Source organism: Ischnura elegans, chromosome 3 (genome assembly GCF_921293095.1).
Source record: "Ischnura elegans chromosome 3, ioIscEleg1.1, whole genome shotgun sequence".
Classification (NCBI taxonomy): domain Eukaryota; kingdom Metazoa; phylum Arthropoda; class Insecta; order Odonata; family Coenagrionidae; genus Ischnura; species Ischnura elegans.
This window is the reverse complement of record NC_060248.1, coordinates 98,799,943-98,817,419: the sequence shown is the minus strand read 5'-3', so window position 1 is coordinate 98,817,419 and position 17,477 is coordinate 98,799,943. Positions and strand designations below refer to the sequence as shown.

The following is a 17,477-nucleotide window of genomic DNA, read 5'->3' as shown; positions in this document are numbered from 1 at the left end:
CAAAGTGAGTTGTTTTCCTGGGACTCATACAAAAAGACCTACCAGAAAGATACCAGCTGAGACCCTTATACCTTCTTCAATCACCGATCCCTGACCCTCAGGATTCTAATTTCGAAAACGGTCGTTTTATGACACCACGGAGCCCTTGGCCGTCTTAACGGAGGTATTTCCATGGGAACGAAAAAATGAACGATTTTTGTGTCGCTTCAAAAATTGGCTCGCTGAATCCATAACATTTCCGGAATATGCTTTGCATTACTTTCTCAATACTTCTACGGGAGTTGGTATTTTTGTAAAAATCTATTCCTTTCAAATTTATTGAATAAATACTATTCCACATTTAGCTTTACGTTACAAAATTCATACTTTATTCATACGTACCGACGGATCAATATTGACATAAATGGCGTGAATAAATTATTCTGCGACAACGTTGCGCTTGATAAAGGAAACTTACCCATGCGGGACTCGAACCCGACACATCTTTGTTTGATGGTTTGAACGCTTTTAATAGAAGCATGGTCTTCGATCGTATCCAAAGATAACGAAATGAACTTCGATGATACGTGCAAGTACATCGCATGAAAAACCTCCACTGTCTTCACCATAGACCATTTGAGAATCGGTGTCTTGAAGCAAAACATAAAAACGGTGAATGTTGAGCGTTAAAACCCATACAGCTTCAATAACCTTACCGCGGCGCGGCTAATCCAACTCCCGACGCGCGGGGAAGAACCCTGCCGCGCGATCGAAAAATCAATGTAATTTCCGGCGACGCAAACTTATTTCAAAGAAAACTGCATAAAGACCTCAAGAAATCTTCAAACAATGCTCTCATATAAGTTACTCTGCGCGACCTTGCCGAAAACCTATTTGAAACTCTACCTAAATGTAAAACTTCGTCGAAAAATAGTATCCGCCATTTTGTTACTGCACGGTAAGAATTTATGGGCTGTATTCTTTAAGATTACGGAAAATTAAAGAAAAAACACCATGCTAACAGATTATGTGGTTTTTTATTCGGCAAGAATCCACCCATAACTTCACCATTCACTTACTTTGGAAGATTTTCAGAGAAAATTGAAGACGGGCGTTTTTATGGAAATTTGCTCACGTTTGAGCCTCTGTATCTCAGTAACGGGTAGGATCTATGTCAAATGAAGTACATATCAATAAATTTCAATTATTTTTGAGTATACCTGCGAAGTTTCAAGTTTATAACTCAAAAAAAGCCATTTTGTAATTTTGTCCGGCTTTTTCCGATTTCCGCCCACTGTGCGACGTTTCGAGGCCATCATCTTAAGTGTATCTTCACCCTCTCCATCGAAGCGTCGAAAGAAATTAATCCTTGGACCGCGTGGGAAACTAGAGAACTCTTCCTACTATCTGTTCGCTGCAAAAGAATGACATCCTTCATTTCCGAGTACTCACGAATTTTCGGCCTTGCTTGGGCACCGTTTTTCCATATCTAACTCAGTGATTCAACCCGAAGGTTGGTTTTGGTTTGGTGTGGGTAGAGCTCACCCTGAACTAGACCACAGGCGTGTGAACTTCATACATTTAGGGTAGGAGGGCCAGTTCCTTTCCCCGGGAATCCTCGATAAGCAGCAAAATAATGTACCCTTATCTTGCGCCATTTCCCCACAGCTAACACTGAACTAAGGCAGTATTACCTTTAACGGCAAATTTTCGTTCCAAGTAGCTTCAATTAACGGTTCAGCCATTGTAACTAGCCCTACGATGCTATCTTTTTCCTTATCTATGGAATTAAAACTGACAGAAATCTCTAAGGAAAACTTATGTGCAGTCCAAACCCGTTCGTTGACTTCCATTATGAAACACGATGTGATAGTCTGATGACGAATCAAAAAAACGGTGGAGGTGAAACTCAAATATTTTGGTTAGCAGTTGCGGTCATTGCTCGGTAGTCGTTACCCTACGGTCGTCAACTATCGTGAGCTATTTTAAGATATTTACTCGGTGTATAAAAAGATTTCAACGACCCTTGTATTTTTATTTCCTCGCGAATGAGTTCATGGCATTTGTTTTCTTAGGTGAGAAGCATTCAAACAGCAAATTAAGGTTACAAGCGTGGAACTCAGCCAATTTTGTGATTTTTCGGTCTGATTTTTGTCTGTCACTTAATGTCTTGATTTATTGAAAGTCACCGGGAATGACGGCTTGCGCGTCTTAGCAAATGATCGTGTCAATTTAAATATCTACACAGGTATAGAGTTACTGGTGGGGATTAAATATTAAAATATTAAGTGGCGGTCATTGATTTCTTTGTGCATTCAAATAAGTCTGAAGTTGAAAATTTCCAGGCTCCTGACCTTGGATGAATTTTTCATCCGTGGGTAACATATATTTTGCTTAGTAAAATAGATAAATTTTCCGTTAGATGCTTATCGAAAGCCTGATAGATTTTATTCAAGTAGTTATTACAGTTGAAGGTGAAATAAAATTAAAACCTTCAATCGATATCAATGTCGATTTAACAGGGTAGGTGTTGTGGCAAAATTGCGGCGGGAAATGTTTTTCTTCTTTATTATTTTCGGAGCTCTTCGTATCAGCCTCGATAGGTGTATTTATGCATGCTTGCCCTCTTTTCTCGCCTATTTATCTTTTCCGGTTTTTTGTCCCTGTTTTCGTCGCAATAAAGAGCGAGAGCGTGTTTGGGGCAATTTGTTTTTTTTTTTAACAAACGTTGGGTGATCGAATAACGTTTTCAATGGCATCATTTTGTCGCCAATAAAAGGTATCGTATCAAACTTCCATCCAAGGTTGAGCGTTGTTGCGTCGCATGCTTTCATTTTTCAGTTTGCTCGGCCGCTATTGTAGGTTGAATTAACTCTCTTGACTGAGAATTAGCTTTGAAATAACAGCATTGAATTATTGATACTTGGGATTTAAATACTTTTATTTCATATCCAGGTTACAATTTTTTTCTAAATTAGATTTGCCCCTTCATTGAGATTTAAATCTATTCCCCTTGTGACAAACTTACTAAACAAACTCGGACGTACTAACAGGAAAGAAGCTCGAAGAAAATTGATTTTACTTAACTGTCTATATAGTTAGGCAGAATTGCAATTTGTTCATTGAGATGGAAAGCTAAACTTCTAAAAGATCATTTCGTTGACATGAAAATGACACTGATTTGTGGCACTAAGGGAAACGCCACGTATATAAGTTCCTTTTTTATTTACTTGAATAGCTTTCTTTTTTAGGGGTAAAGAACTCGTTCATCGAAAAATTCCTATTTCAAAATCCAATGGGATTTATAGAATAAAAAGAGCAGTATTTTTTAACAGTCTTCTAGTTTTTAAGGTATCACTGAAGGAAAATATACTTTTAAAACCTTTACACGAATGAGCTTGAAAGTTGCCGTATTCACTCAATTTTTCTGTCCACTTTCTTCGACTGATACGAGGAATCCCCCTTGTCGGTAATAGTACTCAAATTTTCAATAAAGCTTAACCTAAATATCGGTAGCTCAACTGGCTAAACCACTCGAATGGAATCTCGACTCGAGTTCCAATCCCGATCGTGGCGAATGATTTTTTTTCTCCGTGATTTTTCTCACAACTGCAAGGCAATCGAAACACATGTTGTGAGCTATTAAATAAAATTAGTGGGCAGTACGATATCATTGTTAATGATTTGACAATGATAACTTTTTTTCCTCTTAATCGTCACTTATTCACGCATTAAAAATTCGTGTATTTATAAAACACTTTCCGAGAAAGAGATCGAACGAGGCTGGCGAGTCGGTCTTATAGCACGCATTGGAATGGAATTAGGACGGAGCCTGCTAAAGGGAATTCCCCAGTTCGCCAGCTTCCTACGCTGTGTTTTGAAACTTGCTTTGGGCGAGCCAAATAACCTCGTTTCCAAGGGAAAGGAAAATAGCTATTGGAGGGGGGGGGGCTAGGCGTATATCTGATGTAATGAAGAGGGTGAGAAGGAATAAGTGATCTATTTTTGTCTCGTACGCGTTTATAAAAGTCAGTGAGCGAGTGCATTATTTTATTTCCTGCTTCTAAGATCACAAGAAAACAGTGGGTAAGTTGTCAGGTTTCTCGGAATTTCAAGATTAATACAATTCGAATTGCTCATTGGCTCGTAAATGCAATCTTTGGCTCAAATTTTCGGTCCAGAGGAACTTTTTACACATGAAAATAAATGCGAATTTCATCACTGGTCGTGCAGCAGGCTATAATTATACCGCCCTCATCTTGTTGAATCAGAAATTTCTACACAATTTCATCATTTTGCTCAAGTCTCGATCTTAACAGAGGTTTACTGAAAGTGATTGAGAAGAGCAAATATTAATAAAAAATTATCTGAATCTCAACATGTCGAATTTGTAGCCCAAGTAGCGCAGCCTTATCATTTTTTTCTTTTTGGCTAATGTTATTTCCTTTCTTGTGAAATGAAATCTTATACACAAAGGCATATATACCTTTTATCGTTACACTAAAGCTTGAACAATTATTACAGTACCGAGTAATCAATGGTAGGGATTAAAATAAAACAGTGTCGAGCTTCATGGAAAAAAATATGGTTGCATTTGAAGGGCCTATGATCTTGTATGTGTAATGGAATAATTACTTTTAGTTGAATAGTTCAAACTGAAAAGATTTTAATTACATTTCTGTGCTGCTTACGGATCTGCCGTTTCAATAAATATAAAATAGTTTGTCTTTTGTGCTATTTAATATGTATTTATTATTTAATGTAAATATTAAAAGAAAATAATATACCTATTTCAATGGTTCTCTGGTCACCTAATAACACACTCACATTGTCTATTTTAAATCCTCCAATTGTTTTACGTCAATACTGTACCTGACTATTAAAAAATGACTGTTAAGTGAGAATTCATTTTATGCCGGCTTCTCGTAGTCATTCCCTCGAAAGGAAAAGTTGAAATAAAGTTTGGCTCGATATGCTTGATGCTAAACAGCCTTGCCTATGCCTTTTGAGTTTTACGTGCCGTGATGCTCATAACGAGAGTGGCTGTTTAGGACTCGAAAAATTTCATTCTTTCGCGGGCAGTATTTCGACAGAGGAAGATCGGTCAGCGGAACGTCAATGAGTAGGCGCTGACTATATGTCGCCGCCAGCTTTGGAGAGTTTTGGCAAAATCTTTCCTTGCGTCCCATCCCACGCCCACCCGCCGGCTAAGACTATCCAAACTGGCGTAATTCCAGGAGGAAATATCCGCTTTTGTTGATCCCAACATTTACGCCCCATTGGGAGTCACACCCTGGGATGGAAGATGCGGCCGGCTGTATACCACTTAAGTTTATTCGTTTTTAAAGAATGAAAGACTAACTCTCTAATAGTTCACACATTATCACTTTTGAAGCCACTATTTATTGCTTCGATGATGACGGAAGGCTATGCAAATGGCCAGGGAAGGGTAAACCGCTCAGTTATAATATTTCCCCCTGGAGGAATTTTCTATATTTTTTACATTATTTGTTTTTCATGCATTATCTACCTAAAGTACAACTAACTTATCTGATAATGAGACTCACCAGTGGCGGGCTAAGGGGGCTATCCCCCTTGGACGTCCAATTTACACAAGATATAATGGTAATCTTTTATTTTTTTCTGTTGCCATAAACGACGGATTCATAATAAGCTACTGGAGCAGTATATGCGTGGAGTAATCTGGGAATTGCCACTGATAGACTTATGGTTGCAAATTTTCTTATCTGCAGCATACTTTTGCTCCTTCATTTATATGTCTACATCATTCTAGTCAATGAAATTTCAAGTTTTGTGGACGAATCAAATAACATGGAAACATATGAATCAATCTATGATGTCAAGTTTTGACAAAATTGAATTTCATATGTGCGCCAGATAAAATATTTTATGAATACGATTTTGGGTTATTGGAGAAATTGCATTGCATCTGGAAGCGGCGTTGATGATCCTGATCTACTTGGGTTCCTGATTCTCGTTTTAATTAGGGATGGGGAATTTAGAATGTAAAGAAATCCACGAACATGTAGCTATTTTTTTTTAAGTATTCATAGTGCGGTAATAGGTTCATATTCTTGGAAATGAAATGTATTGCTTCGCTTTCTCTTCCTTCTTTCTGGCATTTGAGCGGCTTGCGACTGTCCGCGGAAAATGCAGCATCAGATGAATGAAGAAGAGCTTGTGCGCTTCCAGCCTCAGCGAGAAGGACCTGCTCGGCCCGAGAGAGATGGCTGAGGCCATTCTAGCTGATATATTCCAAAGGCCCGTGCCGTAAACGTGATTTATGATCAGTATGTTTGCCAATTGGATAGAGCGTCTGCTCTTTGGCGGAAGAAATAAATAAGTCTAAAATAGAACACTGTTTAGATGTATCTCGGCAATAGTCATACCCCAGATGTCTTCCACAATTTTTGGTATTCGTTAAATGCTGGTGAAGAACTCACAAATTTGAATGAAAACAGGTTGCTTATCGAATAGCGGCTGATAAAAGCGCGCTTTTTGCATTTAATTCGTGATATAGGAGTATTTTTCTGGGAGACATTGGATTTAAATTTCAATCCTCATTAAATGTGATACTATGTCGCAGTGTTGAAAGCTAAGTGTTCGTATGCCAAAACATTTTTCCACTTAAAATTTCATTTTTTGCGTATTTTTTTTCGAAGTCCATTTCCTCATTTAATTATGTAGACGTTATATTTTGACGGAAACGCCAATCCAGCAGACAAAGGTGCAGGAAAATCCTGGGAAAGCAGCGATATCAAGTGTTATTTACGTTCAGGTTAGAACTTCTTCTAGGGGATTCTTTTCTTACGTATTGGTTCGTGTTATAATATATCAATATCATATTGATAGATTGAGTTCTGGGAAAACTGGTGGTTTTTGTCAGAATTAAAAATTGAAATCAAAGAAAACGCCTATCTCATATATTAAAAAAAATGTGATAAAGGTGTGGTTTTATAATTTTTAGGGATGACTTCTTCTTATGATTTATACAATTTTGGAGTTTATTATTCAAAAGTCGTTTTAAGACTTGATGGATTTACCTATTAATGTTAATCAGCTGACTAAATGTTTCATCAAATCCCGCGTTTAAACTCAAAATCCTAGTTAATGTTAATATAAGTCAGGACTTGTCCCATAACAAGTGCTCGGACACATCCTGTTTGCGGCATTCTGCTCTTACGGTAAAACACAAGGTACACAGATAATGGATTCATCATCTTTCAGTAAATTTCGGTGAATTAGTAATTCCATGCAAATTCATTTGACAAAGGATGAGTAACAATTCCTTCTACGGGAAACAACCCCTCGCCAGAATCCATAGCCTTCGCAAAAGTGTAAGCCTCGGATGGTACTCGTAGCTATAATTTGAAGATGATAATTACGTGCTTCCTGTCTAAACGTAATGAATTTTTCTCTGATAACTATAACAATATGCATAATTTACTGTGTTGGTTATAGTTAAATTTTCAGTTATATTTTGTCCCTTGAAAACATAAGAACTTGAGCTTTTGTTAACTACGGTTATAACGTTAAATTACAAACTCAAAAAATGCAAAGTCGATGTTTGTTTGACGATGTTTGACGACAATTTCAACTTTTCAATCAGGGTGAAGATTACATTTAAGACCTACAAAAACGGGTGGAATATGAATTTCAGAAACACTTCGCGAAATGTGCTTTATTTTAGTGACGATATAAACTTTAATGTAGAGCTCAAAAAAAGCTTTAACATAACATTGTTATAGCATTTGAGCTCTTCATTGAAAACCTGTGTTCCAATGAAACAATAGCATTGTTTCAGTAGCACACGTATTCATAAAAATATGAAAAAATATATTATCTTAAAAGTGGAATTCTCTCTAGAGCTACCTATCCCATTCTTCCACAATGGAAGGGGGTCATGAACCAGCGCTTCCCATTGACCGTAGATGCTCAGATTGGTGGGACTATAATAATGTATTAAAAGGGAATAAAAGGATCTGGTATCTCTTGATATATAAGATAGGTTCATGCTCTGGGATATCAGCTATTTTGTTTGGCCAGTGTAAAATTATTCTGAGGATTAGTTAAACTAATCAAATGTTAAAAAGACAACATCTGCATTAATCTAGCATTACCAATGCAGTTAGAGTAATATTAGCGTAAAGTTATTTAATTCATGCATTCTTTCCTTACAATTAGCCAACTTACATGATTACTCAGCAGCAAAGCAATGTAAAGCGGTGCAGTACACTTATTGACTATGGTCGAAGCAAAAGCAGTTGTGCAATATTTTTTAATCCTTGGATGACAGAATCCTCCACCTCTGTAAATCACAGCAGCGAAGGTCGAAAGAAAATCAGGTTCTTGTTTCTGCTAATGCTCTTCCAAAGCAGCAAGCTTAAATACCTGTAAAATGTTAGAATCCAATAACTTGGATACTCTCATTTGCCATTACAAGCTACATAGATAGCAGTGAAGAGAGAAATAAAAATAATGGTTTGAAAACCATACAAGGACTCTACAATTTCATTTAATCGCGCGGGATTCAAAAGAAGTATATTTTAGCTCCCGCAATGCATTATTGATTCATTACCATTGAGGTACTTGGTTAAGGCATACTCCGATTTGAGGGGTTCAGATTTATCTTACTCATGGCATATATGACAACAAATACAAGCTACAGTTCTCGAGCATTAACATTTCCATACGTAAAATTTATTTCTTGTTGGAGACAATTGATCAATAATGGAAAAACACGAAGCCATGCTCAAAAATAGTTTTAGTAGATGCGAAATTGAGGTACCTGCAACACTTGTTCATTTCACTCTTCATTTTGCCTATGAAAAAAACTAGGAAAATAAATTCCAACGGCAGAGGTCTATAAAGATTGGAATCACTGGCATCCGCTGAGGTGCCAAAGTTGATTAACTTTGGACGTGATTTGGACGTAGATTGGTGAAACTTACAAGAGCCTCATTGAGCTGCACTATTTAATTTATGGTTTTGATATTGCAGGTAATTATAATGGAACCATGTTTGGAATTTTATTTTGCCTTATTTATTTTGGCATTGCTCTTCTTGATGTTCTGTTAAAATATTTCAGTTTTTAGTCAGGAAATAATGTGGATATTATAAATTTAATTATGGAGCTTTTTTTTGCGCAGATATAAGTTATGGAAATCATTATTTGTAGCTGATTAAAGCATTAAATTTGAAAATTCAGAATTTTCCTTCCAAAACTAACCATAGAAAACTGAGAAATAAGTAAATACGTTATAAAAAAGTATTTTTTTGCAATATAAGTATTTAATTTTTCATGGAATGATTGTTGTGGAGATATGTGTAAGGGTGGATTTGAGTGATGTCACACCAGCGAAAACACATGCGTTGAGATGGAATCGTAAAATCATGCAAATATATTACAAGTGGATTGAAAGGAAAGGCTTTGAGAAGAGAGACACCCATAAAGTTCCAGTATTTTCAATTGAGTCTAATTGTAAGTCTATGAGATGGAAGGTATTAAATCAATAATGTAATGTAATGAGGTGGCATTTCTCACTACTCACAATACCATAATGGACAATTATTTATTCTGTTACGAAGTCCTTCTACAACCACTTTGATCCAGACCTTTGTACCTAGTCGAGCGTATTCATAATATTTAAATTAAGTTCATATTCTAGCGAGTATGATATATTCTCGAAAAAATTCAAATGTGCTTCACAAATCCTGCTTGAAGTCACCTTGTATTTTGAAAAAGCACAATGGGGTACTTTCCTACATTAAAGAAAATGAAAGGCATTGATTGCTATTCGTTACCCACCATTAGGGTATTCATACTATTCAAATTATTTGGTTTTAGAAATCCCAGTTAAGACGCATTTTAATGGTCAATTTTAACCTCATTTGAAAAAGGTCACATTGGCGCCCATGCGATGCCACTCCACGTGACGTCCCAGGGACCTAGATACTATACGAGTAGATAGGAGTTTTACATCTTCTAAGATTACTAATGTATGCATGAGGCACAGAGCTCAGGGAAATATCTCTCAATAATCACCTATTAAAATTGCCCATGGTTGGAAAGTTTCCTTCGTTTAATAGGGTATTAATGATCCTTATGTAAGCCAAGCGCTATCAGGTAGCAGGGTACTCTGCTACCTGATAGCAGCGTGTATCGTAGCGGCGGTCATAACCTCTCACCAAGATGGCCTCACAAGGCGGCAGCCGGAACCAGAACGACGTAACACGGCCTTTTCCCAGCATTCATTCTCAGCCGTCGCGCTTTCGCACGCTTGAAAATTTTCACTTTTCATTTAATCGAATAAGAATCGAATAAAATAGATATCGTCATTTAAAAATCTAAAAGCGTGGAATATGCACTTCAGGAGTAATAATCTTTCGTATTTGGCATTAAAAAATAATAGGAAACCACCCTATCGTTTGCTGTGCGTTAAAATCTTTTAAATATATGAGAAAATTCACATAATTTCAAGAATCTTTTGGGATGCAAATTAACCGGTTATCCCGGCAACTAGAAGGTTTTGAGGAATGTAGAGAGGTACTCACGTATGCCAAAATATTTTTTTAATATCAATAAATGTGATTGATTTTTTTACAAATCTCATATAGACATCAATCCCAGCGAAGGAATCTCTTAATTTGAGGCAGATTAATAAACTAACGGAGAGTATATCACTAAATAGACAATTTTAATGAAGAAATTCTTTTAATATAAATTTCAAATAAGGTATAGCTCCAAGTTCGCTAAATTCTTCTATTTTATGTAAAGGAATTCAAAATAAATGGCGGCATTTCACAAATTAAATCCTAATCAAACTCTCTGATGGAAAATAAAATAAATAAGACCTTTATTTTGCGCCTCATATAACCCAACCAGAATATCCTCTCACCTGCGGTAATTTAGTGTAACTAAACTTTCTTTCCAAGTTGTTTTCTCCGTCCTGAAGCAATCTGAAGAATGTCTCGTCGGCTCAGGAAAATACTTATAGTAAGTCTATTTTCCTAGTAAGGCGTGGCACGGCTTTAGTTACATCAACATGGAGGTTTGTATCCTTAATTGAAATAGCTTTGTATTTTTTTTTCGTTAACATGTTTCCATCTTAAGCATGCCAACGTATTTCCGAACAAGGAATTGGAGTTAAAATTGCGGCTTACGGGTGTTTCAAGGACATGCAGTTAATTGTGCCGTCGACAACGCGGCTTTGCCCTCATGAGGTGTACCCTTCTTGAATCCCCGAGGAATGTTATCGGTGGATAAGGCGATTCGCATCGCCGAGTCGTCCAGACGTAACGCGGGCTTTTGCTCATTTCGCGCGCGCCTATTCTTAGCTTTTTATTCCGCCCGCTCTCCCCACCCCCTCTTTTTTCCTCGGTGACACACAAAACAAATGCCGCGAGACAAAAGAAGAGCACCTGACCTGATTTCGATTCGTTTGTCTCAAGAACAACCTCCGCTGCTCCCCCATAATCTTCTCTCAAGTCTCTCTCTTGCCCTTCCGCTTTATGCAAGCTGTTACCTTAGGCCAAGGGTGATAATGGCGTGGAGTGAATTCATCCTTATCATTAAGGAGGTTTTTATTGCGACAAACGTAGTACTTGTCATTTTCACGAAAATTTCGTTACTTGATCTTCTGACTGTACTTCATCGATTGACGGCTACTAAAACTAGGGCTATCCGTGTTATATTTTATGGAAATTGCATATGAAAATCCTCATTTTTATACATACCCTTTTGACGGTACTTGTATAAGCATACGGAAAATGATGCTAATTGCCAGAATATGTGTATCATTTCGTAAAAAAACAGATATAATGTACTTTATACTATTAGAATGAGGATAAAAATTATATTTAGGTAGGTGCCTTTTCCAACTACTCTTCGAGTTATTAACAAAAGCAAACCGTATTTGAAGTCAAATAATTGTAGTTGCACGAAAGATTCACTTTAGTTGGATGTTTAGTTGCTAAAATACTGTATAATACTATATAATCTATTTATTGTGCAATTCAGCCAGGGTAAATTATGATTAGTGTAGATGACAATATGTGTTGGCATTCGCTCTGCATCTTGGGTTGCTAGCGTGTGGACACGGAAGCTGCAATGAATTTCTGTCAAATTTCGGGTAATATTATGTTTTCTAGTACTATTAAAAAGAGGAACGTTTCGTTTACCTCCCTAAAAATAACTACATTATGTTCTTTCAGGTTTACACCGACCAAAAATGAGCTGTAATATGATTGTTTGTAATAATTTGGAGGAATGAGGCAGCTAGCGGAGGAGTGGCAGGTAGTTGTATCTTATCTTTGAGATGCTCCAAAGAAACGGTCTTAACAGTATTCCCTCTACCTGAACCGCTTCCTTCTGCTGAAGAAACTCCCAAAAATGTTCCTTGCCACTGCCTTGGAATAGATCATTTTATCTCATGCGTGAATTTGAGTTAACCGCGGGATAAATGTTGAGGTATCGAGCCATATCGGTAGAATGAAGACGAAATTCTTATTGATTTTAAGTAAATATTTTTCTGTTTGTATCATTGTACATAAATAACTGGTAGATGGTCAGAGAATTTTCGTTTGTTCGAGGCTAAATCAAAAGTTTTGGTGACTGCTTACCTCCAACGATTGGAGCACTAGGGCAAATATGATTAAATCCGAAGGTATTTCTTTTCTGGTGAGACGGCGAGCGATATTTTGCGAGGTAGTGGTCAGCATAGACCTGGCAGGAGCTACTATCAACGTAGTTCTGCTATTAAACTAACATTTGATATATTTTTTTCATTCCCGTGCAGATGTCACGAATTTATTGATATATTTCAAGTCTAATGAATGAATGGTGGTGAAATACTTATGCAGACCAATCACCACTACATTTCCTAGCCCTATTTCACCATATAGGTTCCTCATTCCCCTTGACAATTTACTGAGGTTCAAGGTGCTAGGTTAGGTCCTCACGGTCCCTCCATGTGGCAACGCGAGTAAGAATCGATTTCCCAGAAGCCAAAACTTGTTGAGACCCTCAAACCCGCGCTAAAGCTGTGCACGGCGTTAAATATGATATGTTTCAAACTTTTTACGTGATTTGCGGTGAAGTTCACATTCGTTGCCATGGGGAACGTTCCCCTGAATCGAGAATCTAACCACAAACCTAGGCTTTCCGAGCCACTGCGTAACCACCACGCTTTCAAGGCTCCTTAATTCCTATGGCAAATTTACTCAGGTTCATAGTGCTGGGTGTTAGGCTCTCGTAGTTCATCCACTGTGGTATTGCAAGGGAAAATGGAGTTAAAAGAAGCCGCAACCAGTTGAGAACCTCATACCTGCGCTGAAGCGGCGAACGGCGGTTTATGCGAGATATCACCTATAGAGAATATATGCGAGGTTACGCCTTCCACGTGATCAGCGGTGAAATTCACATTAACTGTAGAGCGAAAATAATTCCCCATGGAAATTAATGTGACTGTAGAAGTCTATACTCCGACAATCTAAAGCCTGAATCACACGATCATTTTTTCTATCCTAGCAATGATAGCTCCAGCTATAAGTTTTTTGGGAACAAAAGAGTGATCGCTGAACTCATCACTTTCTGTATATCACACAGCCCCTTTTTCCATCCCTTATTCCGTCACTTTCCGTAATTAATACTGTTATTCAGTTAAAACCCAAGCGTGGCGTTACTATCGATGTTAGCGGCTGTGCGTTCTGATTTGCTGAAGGACGGTGTAAGCAACGGTTTTAGCGACGGAAAAAGGGACGTACCGAGTGATAGGAAGATAGGATAATATTCCCATCCCTCGAACCATCGCGGAAAATGATCGCGTGAAACGATCGTTTATCATAGGACATTATTGGAGCGATCACTAGAGATATCCATCGAAAGGGACGGAAAAAATCATCTTAAGATTCATGTTTTCTTTAATGATATTAATGATTTCACGATACCCGGAAAAGGAAAAAAAGATTTTATTCCTAGGATAGGCAACCCGCACACAACCTTAACTTCCTTCAAAACACATCTCTATTGTAAGGTATGATGCTGCGGCGCGAACGCTGCATCGGCAGAGGTTACTTTGTTTTATGAGAAGCAAACCAAGGAGGCTGTCAATACCTGGAGGGGGCACCACTGGTTTCTTGCGTGGAGCGAAGTGTGGCCGGAATGGGGATGCTTGCGTAAGATAAGCCACGCCCACTTTGACCAAAACATTGACAATCCCATAGGATTGAATGCGTTCTATTCTGTGAAATTTTTGGTTACAACTCGTTAATACATTGAAATAAACTATGGGACGCACAATGTGAACCTTTTTTCTTACTTCATTCGTAGTCTCCGCGAATTTATGACTCAAACATCTTTTCCCAGGGAAAAATTATTATCAATCACCGCGGTTACGTTCTACAATCAGCTCAGCTAAAAATAAAATTTTACGAGAGTAAACTAGTCATTCACCTGCACTTATACTGGTATTTAGTTTTAATGTAGTCAACGGAAATCTAAAAATTACAGTAAGTAAAGTATATTTTCAAGGATATCCCCACCAGTAAAATTGGCTAACAGATACAGAGTTTATACATTAGTAGAAGTATCGCGAATGATGGAAAAAATCCGATGATAATCACCGTATAAATACTATTGATTATGCTAGCACTTTTCACTTAATGTCAGTGACGTCATTGCAAAATTAGCAGTGTCGTAACGCATTTTACTTATTTTTTTAGAAGTGAAATGTTACTCAGTACGTTGATTTATGACAAATTTTGATTTAAATTTAATTTAAAATGGTTTGTTTTGGTTAAGGAAATATATATTGAAACTTTGAGGCAAAAAAATTGATAAAAGAGTTGTTTCACTATTATGTCGTTCGTTAACTAGTGCCGGAACGGCGTCCATGACACCTCTGTATGATATAGTTCATTTTCAGAAAAACACTTATACACCTCGAAATATTAGTCGGACACTAAGTCCAAGAATTGTCAAACCAAGATGTCGGAACTTTGACCACGCTAAAAACTCGGAAACAACCCCTTCAGATATTTACAACCTCCTTGGAAGCAAACGAAGTGAATCCGTTTTTCTGGGGACGTGGCGAGTGAGAGAAACGGGATAGGATTCCCATCCCTCCATCTATCGCGGAAAATGATCCCGTGAAACGATAATTTTTTTCCGCCATCATTGGAGCGATCGCTCGTGTTATCCCTCGAAAGGGATGAAAAAAATGTGTAAGATAACGATTCAAGCTTGAGACGAACCGAGTTCTTCGTTTCGGCCAATGGACTCGCGGAAGGTATCTCAATCTGCCTCCGTGACCCAATCTTTTCTTCAGTCCTTCCCCTTTCACCTCGCCAGTCACCAGAACATTCTTCGCCATCCTCTCCATCTGAAGGGGATTAGCGTTCGAATACCAGGCCACTGTGCGAGGCGCGATGCATTCAACGGATACAAAGACCATCCCAGCTATTCCTCCGACGCATTCCTTCGCGAGGAAAAGAGAAGAGGACGAAGCATGAATGGAATAGTTTCTCCCGCGTGTCTTTGCTCCCTCCGCCTATGACACCTTCCCTAACACATTTTCATCGCCACCCACTCCTAGAAAAGTCCTTCATGTCTGTTTAAGAATTATCACCCTGGGGAAAATCTATTCAGCCCGAGGAAAACGGCAGATGAAATTTTTATGTTAGATATCGATCACTAGAATTTTATTACAGATTTCATGCATGAATTTTCATGCAGGCCGTGATATATTTAACAAAATTGAGTGGGGAAACTTTATGTGATTTGAATTGTTGGATTATAATTTCTATTTATTTTATTTTACTCTCAAACCACCGAATGCAGCTCAAATCTCAGTTTTTTCGTCATTTTTTATTCATTTTTTTTAATTGAAGCATAGGCATTTATAATTTTGTAATATGTCGTTGATTAAGAAAACGACAATAGAGAAAGGTCAAAGCGATAATTTTTGGGACTTCCTATTACTTTGTGATACGTATACAGGTGGCCAAAATGATCGATAATAAAGTACGTCGTACGCGTCCTTGCAATTACCTGAGGTAATTCATATTTTGGTGCGATAAACGAAGCACTGTAATTAAATAGAAATTAAAAATTATACTCTTCCACGCACACATCATAGACTGATGTCCACAAAAATAGCTGCATTCAATGTTTTATTTATTTTGCGACTTCTCTCTCATTATCTTGCCGTGGAAAGGGAAGTGATTACGTCGCGTTGTCTATGGCAGGGCTATGAGAGTTTATAATGCAGTGGCTACTCGTAATAATTTGTAGCCTTCCACGTCCCATTTAGCTTATGAGATATATATGGGATATGAGATATATATAAGTGTAAGATATGGGGCGAGGGAACTATTGGGCATAAAATACTAAACTCTTCCTCGAATGAATAACAGATTCAAATTTTCTCCATCTAATTTCCCTCTCCATGTATCTGCATCTAGTTTCCCGTGGGAAAAAATCTAGTATGCTGCGATCCCTTTAATGAGATCAGGAAGTCAATAAATATAGAAATGGAATGGGAAATATGCTTTTAATAAATAATCAGTAAGTGTACGAAAATTTATTAGCAAATGCATCGTTGCAATTACCTGAGGTAATTAATATTTTGGTGCGATAAACGAAGTAATGTATTTAATAGAAATTAAATATTATACTCTTCCACGCACACATCATAGACTGATGTCCACAAAAATAGCTGCACTTACTTGTATTATCTGAAAATTGCTTTTGAAAGCTATTATTTTTCTTCAGGCTCTGACGGCGAGACTTGTCAAAGCAAATTAAAGATGCTTAATAATGGTAGCATACATTTTTTTGGCAAACTGATTCTTTCTACCAAATTAAGATTAAAATTACGTGTATTTTCGCTTTTCCACACTTATTTTCATGAATACGACGAGTTTCGGCTCACAAAGCCATCACCATCTGGAACAAAACTTCACAGTACACGAGAGCATCACATTTATACATTTGAGGATGAGGTAGGGAGGATTTGACAATTTGAATAAGGGGGCGTTTACGAAAAGCACACATGAAAATAATCGTGGAATGCCACTACGCTTTATTTTAACATTTCGAACTTCCAATTTCGGTTAATTCGACCTTAATCGGCTGAATTTACCATATGAAATATACCATAACAAATTATGAAAATGAAATGCAGGCAAGTCATTGAACTACTTATTAAGTTATTAGCAAGTGAATGCTAAAACTGAAACCAAATCCCGTTTGTTATATGAATATGGCACCACAGTCATATTTAAAGGTTGAAATGGCTATGAACAAAAAAAATTTTAAGAATTGAAATTTTCACCTTCTGTGTGCCATAATTTTGCCTTTTCAACTCGTTTGTTCCCGTGTATGGTAACATAAGTTTTTCCGATAACATTCGCGAGAAAGATTCGCTTATGATGGCCCGAGTGCGACCCTAGCTCCTTAAAATAATTTGCGGACATTT

The 17,477-nt window shown here is 37.5% G+C and overlaps 1 protein-coding gene across 3 annotated transcripts in view; it reads right to left on the bottom strand.

Annotated features, from left to right (window-relative positions):
- The window catches only part of LOC124156238 (DNA ligase 1-like), a 57,842-nt gene that overhangs the window by 30,751 nt on the left and 9,614 nt on the right, over nt 1–17,477 (bottom strand). For 2 of the 3 annotated variants that reach the window (XM_046530647.1, XM_046530648.1), the window contains exon 2: nt 8,194–8,391. The exons of the other annotated variant lie outside the window; for it this stretch is intronic. In XM_046530647.1, coding sequence (XP_046386603.1) covers nt 8,194–8,195 — 2 coding nt within the window. In that variant the 5' untranslated portion in view covers nt 8,196–8,391. The remainder of the gene's footprint in view (nt 1–8,193; nt 8,392–17,477) is intronic. 3 annotated transcript variants of the gene reach the window in all.